A 7,393-nucleotide genomic window follows, 5' to 3' on the forward strand; every position below is an offset into this window, starting at 1 on the left:
CTCCCCCTTCCTTTATAAACTGAGTGTTTGGAAATATTAAATTGAGCCTCGATCAGAATCTGTTTGTCCTGGCTTCATTCTTTTCTTCCGCCCCGTCTAGATTCCTCTCTTTGCAGGGAACTGCCATTCTCAGTTGAACCGTTCGTGTTGTGGACCGCAGGCGGGCCGCAACAGGTCAGCACCACCTTCCCTGGCCAGTTCAAGGCTGGGTATTTATTATGTGCACCTAGACTCGGGGTCCTAGAGGATGCTGGGCTGAGGAGGAGGGAGTGAGGCTGCCAATTTTCCTGGGACAATCCAGATACCCAGCTGCACTATTCAACTGCTAATCCTGCTGCCGAGATGACGGTGAAAAGACACATTTGCTACTGAAGCAGAACATGATCCCTGGACTGCACTTATGAATCAAACGAAGAAAGGAAAAAGTTAAGGAGGCAGTTGTTCACGTCACACAGACCGGCAGTCACTCCTGCAACCCAGGAAGCCAGGACTGAATCCCTGGAGGTCCTGATGATGTTAAAAACCCCAGGTAAAGTGGGCCATGGGAACTGAGCATCTAGCAATGGCTGCCCAGAACTTGGTTCTAAAACTCTAGGGAACTGAGAACTTGCTCGGTCATGTCCCCAGAGGAATGGCACTCATGACAATATAAACTGCTTGGTTTCACAATAAAATTAACCTTTAAAAAATTTTAAAAAATGGGGGTTGGCGAGATGGCTCAGTGGTTAAGAGCGCCAACTGCTTTTCTGAAGGTCCCGAGTTCAAATCCCAGCAACCACATGGTGGCTCACAAGCATCCGTAACGAAATCTGATGCCTTCTTCTGGAGTATCTGAGGACAGCTACAGTGTACTTACATATAATAAATAAATAAATCTTTTAAAAAAATTTTAAAAATAATAAAAAATAAATCTATATTTGTTTCCAAACGGGCACTAAGTATCTGCACCTGGGCATTCATGTTCGCCCCGTCGAGGTAGACCTGTCCTCCGTGCTGGTGAATCAGGGCGCACACATCGCCGATATTCTCTTCAAACACACCATTGGTAGATGGATACGTGATCATGATGGCTGCCAGGTTTTCCTTGTGTTGGTCCACCTGTGGAGAGAGGGAAATGAGGAGAGGCGGTGATCTATCTGATCCTTTCTCAGCCAAGACTTCGCTTTTTATTTTCTAGGATGAGGGAAGGTAAAATCTTGATATTTGAATTCTTGACAATATCTCAGTCTACAACTGTGGTTGTTGCACAACCAAATGGTCCTTTATAAATCACCCCAAAGCAGCAGCAAAGCGCTTTTAGGATAAAGACATCAGGCTTTGGATATGGCTCAGGTGACAGAGGGCGTGACTAGCATGCACAGAGAGAGCCCCAGGCTTGCTCACTGTACCAATTAAGAGCAGTACGTGCCAATAACGATAGCACAGAGTAAACAGAGCTATCCTTGGGTAGATTGTAACCATTGGTTACATGAGACTGCGGCTCAACAAATTAAGCCAAAGTCAATAGGCTGCTCAGAAGATTTTTGAATAGTTGAGTCCAGTTCTGTAAAATGGTTCTGTTTTGGTTCAAACCATCTCAAAAAATGATCTTGGGCTGTTTGGATGGTGGCGGGGGTGGGGGGGTGTCTCTCTGTTCATGACTAATCTTCTAGCTAGGCTTTCTGCTCATTTTTGTTTGTTTGTTTGTTTGTTTTGCTGTACACAGTTCTACCTTCCTTCCCACAGAAGCATGATAAGTGTTACGGTTTTCATAAAAATCTCCCTCACTTCCGTTGTTTTGGAAACAGGTTTGTTTTGTTTGTTTGGCTGGTTGGTTTGGTTTGGGATTTTTTTTTTCTTGGTTCCTTGAGACAGCGTTTCATTGGGTAGCTCTGGCTGTCCTGGAACTCATTCTGTAGACCAGATGATCCTGGAAATCAGAGCTCCATCTGTCTCTGCCTCTGCCTCTGCCTTTGCCTCGCAAGTGCTGGGAATTACAGGAATGCACCACCACCACCACCAGGCTGTACTCAAACTGACTCCTAGCTTTCTGTGTAGCCAAGGATGGCTTTGAACTCCTGCCTCTCCTTTGAATTGTTGGTGTTACAAGTGTGTGTCACTGTGCCTACTCCCCACTCCCACCCCCAAGAAAGCAACTGTACATTCTACTTGGTAATTCTACTTGGTTTTTCTTGGTAAGTAAATGAGAGCAGGGGTAATAAGGGAGGAAAATCAAATCACATTCCATATATTCTATATTGGACAAGCTTAATAACTACTAGTGACCCAGAATATTTCCAGGGGGAAAAAAGGCAATGGAAAGGAAGTGGAGGGTGGAAAAGATGAATGGGGCTGTGCGTTTTCAGCATCCTTTCGAGGGTTTTTGCGTAGCTTCTCGGTACCCATGCCTAATAACCCTGACAGAATCACACCGCTATTTCACCAATTTCCCTTCTACTTAAGATGCTGCCTCCAGTCCACTGGTGGAAAACAGATACGGTTGCTAAGCAACCTCTTCCTGGAGGTTGAGAGATTGGGAGTGGGGGTTGGTGTTGGAGGGAACAGGGGAGGCTTACAAAATCCGCATGTGTGCTTTAATTCCCAGTGCAACTGTGACTGTCTGAACGTGAATGGAGAAATCTGAGGGCTGACAGGGAAGCAGGCCCTGCCTTCATACCATGGTATCACAATAAATATTTCATTTGTTATAGTCCAAGTGGAAGAATCAGGGCTGAGGGTGTCCGTGAAAAGACCCTTCACTCTGTGAGGCAGGGAGGGGGATGGGAGACACCCTCCACAGGGTTTTAATTGGGGACCAAAAATAAAATTGCTTTTTATTTTTCTCTTTCCCTTAATGATGGTTAGGTTTTTTAGCTTCGTACTCTTTCCCTACAGACCCATTTAGAGAAGGGATCAATGTCTTTCATTACACACAAGAGTAGACAAAGTTGACACTGTCCATCGATTTCACACCCCTCCATCCCCACCTCTGACCTCCCCAGGCCCCTCCCTAACCATGACATCACCATCATCTATCCCTTCCCAGCCCAGAGCGCTCCAATCTCTGTCGGGGAGGGTGAGTACCATGGCCTTGAGGTGAGCCACATCGATGTTCCCGTATCTGTCCACCTCCACAGGCTGGATCTTCATGCCCGCCATGTAAGCACTTGCTGGATTCGTTCCATGTGCTGACTTAGGAATGAGACAGACCTTGCACGCACAAGGGAAGGAGGCAGAAAAGGAGAAAGAAATAGAAAAAAATAATCACCAGGATACTTCAAATTAGAGAAAAGCCTCCTAGCATGACTGTCTATGACACACATTAGGTACCACATGTTTTCACTAAAACTGGTGCCTTGAAATCCGTGGTCATTAGTGTTGTTACTGCAAAAGCAATGTCCTGAAGGGGAATTTCCGTTTGAATCCCCAAAGACATCAGAATGCCTTTGCCTAACCCAGGGCACGAAAGCCAGGCCCGTGCCCTTTCTAACCTCATCTTACACATAGCATATAGAAAGCACCTTCTTAACAACAAGAGGTTGCAAGTTGATCTCTAGGACTCCAACCCCACAACTTCAGGGCTGCTGTTGGCTGAACCAGGACCGATGGCAATGACAGACACACCCAGGGCCTCCCTAGGCCAACACAACTGTGTCAACACTGACTAAGTCCTTACTCGGCTATAAATGATTGGTGTGAGGACCAAACACTCTGCAAGGAGAGTGATCAGCACCTGCCCTGTGCTCACGTGACTCAGAGAAATAATACCCAGGATCCACAGTGCGGAAGGTGACTGACAAATGGGACACGGCTTCACTGGAAAAAAAAAAAAAATCGAGGGACCATGTCTCTCAAGACCACAGACGACACTGTAACCAAAAGACCTGTTGGATTTGGTTTGGGATTTGAGTGCTGGGATGAATGAACCCAGGTCCTTGGTCACGTCTGGCGACTCCTCTTTCACTGAGCTGCATCCTCAATGGGGTCGGGGAGGGGGAAAGATACAAAGCATGGCACCCAGGTCCTCATGCAGGCCAGGAAAGCCAATGCCCACCCTTGAGCGGCAGCCCCCCAAACTTTGCTGGGTATGGTAGGGGCAGAGCTGCAAGCCCAGGTTCTCACTGGTTCCCCCACATCAGGAATGGTGACTACAGGAAACTTGCAGTTTGGATCTCAGAGAGAAACAGCACAAGAGAGGACAGGACAGAAGTTTCCTGATAGAACTCAAATAATCTCCTACCCTAAAAAAAAAAAAAAAATCACAGAACCATTATGGCATCTCCTCTGGAGAGGGGTTATAAAAATGGGCTTCCGGAGGAAAAATGCAGCTTTTAGATGATTCCTCCAAAACAGAGGATGACTGAAGAAAAGCGTGACTGTCTCCAGATGCAGAGACCCACAGCCAAACATCAGGCAGAGCTGGGGGAGTAGCGTGGAGGTGTAGAGGGATAGGATTAATCAAGCCAGAGGGGGTCTGAGACACCACAGAGTCAACTAGTCAACTAACCATGGGGACCTGAGGGGCTGAGCTTAGGGTCCCTACACATTTGTAGTCTATGTGCAGCCTGATCTTCAGGTGGGTCCCTTAACAATTGGAGCAGGGACTGTCTCTGACTCTGCTGCCTGTCATTGGATTCCCTTCCCCTAGATAGGCTGCCTGGTCAGGCCTTGCTGGGAGAGTCCTGCTGTAACTTGATGTGCCAGAGCACAGTGGTACCCAAGGGTGGCTTCCCCTTCTCTGAAGAATAGGGGAGTGGGTAATGGGGGAAGGGATTTATAAGAGTGAGACTGGGAGGAAAGGAGGGACGGTGGGGGATGGGGGGAGGTGTGTGACTGGGATGTAAAGTGAATAAATGAATAAGTTAGTGAGGAAAAAAACCACATGCATGCAAACACACACAAGCCCACATATACACGCACACAGATATACTCAAACATACACACATGAACACACTCACACAGAATGGAGGATAAGGCCGGATGGTTCGGCAGTTAAGAGTAGATATACTCTCAAAGACTGCTTGAGTTCGTTCCCTTCCTGTCTACTCTGTGGGCACCTGCACTCGCACATACATAAACACCATGCCATCCTCTAGCTACAGAGGGAGCAAGAATTTTTTGGGATGTTTAGCCGGGCGTGGTGGCGCAGGCCTTTAATCCCAGCACTTGGAGGCTGAGTTGGTGGATTTCTGAGTTCAAGGCCAGCCTGGTCTACACAGAGAAACCCTATCTCCAAAAACCAAACCAAACAAACAAACAAACAAAAAACAAAGAAGAGGACCTGTACCCAGGAGGAAGGTGGCCTTCGGAGATGAGAGAGGCAACAGTTCCTCCCTAGCTCCACAGAGAAAGAAAGGCATCTGCCAGCACCAGGAAGACAGTTTCTGATTCTGCCCTCCAGCTTTAAGACAGTCCCTGAGTGCTGTCACAAGACACTGAATTTACAGCCATTTGTTAAAGCAGCCATGGGAATCAATTGCACCCTGGAACCGTGGAGACGGGCGCTGTAGACACTCTTAAGAGTCCGGGGAGATTGGACAACTTTAAGCTGCTTTCACCCTAAAGTTAATTTCCTCTCACTTTAAAATCACAGTGTTCTGCTGGACACAGAAGTATCAGGACCCAGGACTGATGTACTGGATTCTCTCAGGTGAATCCAACCATGGTACATAGTTTATATCTCCTTTAGGGGGATGCTCTATCCTAACTTCCAGGAAGCCTGTATAGAAGCCCAGACTTCATCCGCAGAGAATTACTGATGGTATCACAGATTAAAACGAACGTATTTTCCAGAGATTAAAACCCAGCAAAAGCTATGACTGCCTCAGACATTCAGGAAGAGAAATGGTTCTCAAAATTTAATTTTTTTTAAAGGCGTAGATGTGTTGATGTGAGAGCCCAGTGTTCTGTCTTTCTACAGGAATCTCAGCCTCTCGTCAGAACATTTGAGTTGAAGTTTGACCAGCAAAGTGAAAAGCAGAATTATAGAGTGCTTTATGCCTGGCACATGGTGATTGCTAAATGTTTGTTAAATAATTCAATTTTTTTTTTCAAATGAAGCTGATGAATCAAAAACTTGGGCCTTCTATTTCAGGAGCCTCTGAAGCTGACCCAAAGCGATTGTGAAGTCATCATATCCAAAACCTGCTGGAGGGTAGAGACCATGAGGAACCTGGGCGGTTCTGTACTGAGCTCCATTAGAGCCTATGGTGTGGGAGCAGCTGCCTTAGACATCACTAATGTGGAAAATCTTCCCTGGTTATTTGAATAAGTCATTCTCTTCTCTAAAAATGGGCTAAAATTAAAGCTGTTTGTCTAGAAGGCAGTCAGTGTTTCCAGACTGCCGGATTCTGTCCATGTTTCTGAGCTCAGCAGCTAGGAGGGCTTCCCTGCCTTCCTGTTCTACTGTCTAGAATTGCAGAATCCTGCACTTCCATATGGAATGGCCTCTCACCACAGTGTGCTAGCAGTGTGCACAGTGGTGCCGGCGAAGATATCATACCCGGGGATGGGGAGTGGAGGAGGAGGAGGAAGAGGAGGAGGACTGGGATGTTCAGAGAGGGAGCAAGAGCCACCAATAGCCAATCACCTAATTCAGAAGATCTCTCATCTGGAGTGTCTGGCTTGGTCCCCAACTCCTGTATCAAAGCAACTATTTTCTGGTGTCAGAATGAGGAGATAGGTAAATACTGAGGATTGGGAAGGACCAGAGAGTGGAAAAAAACCTAAGTTCTGGCTGGCTCATTATCATTGCTTGGTCCTGGGCCTGCCACAGACTAATGTGGTTTGGGTGCAGTGGTTCTCAACCTGTGTATTGTGAGCCCTTTAGCAACCCTCTATGTCCACCAATATTTACATCACGATTTATAACAGCAGTAAAATTTCATTTACAAAGTAGCACCATAAATAAGTGTATGGTTGGAGTCACCACAACACGAGGAGCTGTGTTACGAGGTCACAGCTTTAGGAGGGTTTGAGATCCACTGGTTTGATGGCTTCTCTGGCCATCAATGGCTGTGCAGTGTGAATGGTCTCACAGCAAGACCTGCCCCTTGTTCAGGTTCTCAACTGAACAACCGTAAAGAGGCAAGGACAAGGAACTTCAAGGCTTACAGGTATTTGAGACCCATGAAGGAACAAGGAGTGGGCCATGTGGTGTCTGTCCCCCCCCCCCCTGCACATCTTAGCTACATAGTCCCCTTTCTGATTTTATGAATCTCAAGAACAGGCATAGATCTAAACTACCCTTTCCTTATAAAGGTAAGAGATGAAGGTCGCCGGGCGTGGTGGCGCACGCCTTTAATCCCAGCACTCCGGAGGCAGAGGCAGGCGGATTTCTGAGTTCGAGGCCAGCCTGGTCTACAAAGTGAGTTCCAGGACAGCCAGGGCTATACAGAGAAACCCTGTCTCCAAA

At 47.0% G+C, this 7,393-nt stretch overlaps 1 protein-coding gene across 1 annotated transcript in view; it reads right to left on the reverse strand.

The window, feature by feature from the left end:
- The window catches only part of Gldc (glycine decarboxylase), an 82,676-nt gene that overhangs the window by 22,009 nt on the left and 53,274 nt on the right, over window positions 1-7,393 (reverse strand). Inside the window, exons 17-18 of the mRNA XM_021151450.2 lie at window positions 3,064-3,189; window positions 949-1,098 (exon numbers count right to left, since the gene is read on the reverse strand). Of these exons, the coding sequence (XP_021007109.1) occupies window positions 949-1,098; window positions 3,064-3,189 (276 nt within the window). The remainder of the gene's footprint in view (window positions 1-948; window positions 1,099-3,063; window positions 3,190-7,393) is intronic.

The sequence above is a fragment of the Mus caroli genome, chromosome 19, assembly GCF_900094665.2.
Source record: "Mus caroli chromosome 19, CAROLI_EIJ_v1.1, whole genome shotgun sequence".
NCBI classification, from domain to species: Eukaryota; Metazoa; Chordata; class Mammalia; order Rodentia; family Muridae; genus Mus; species Mus caroli.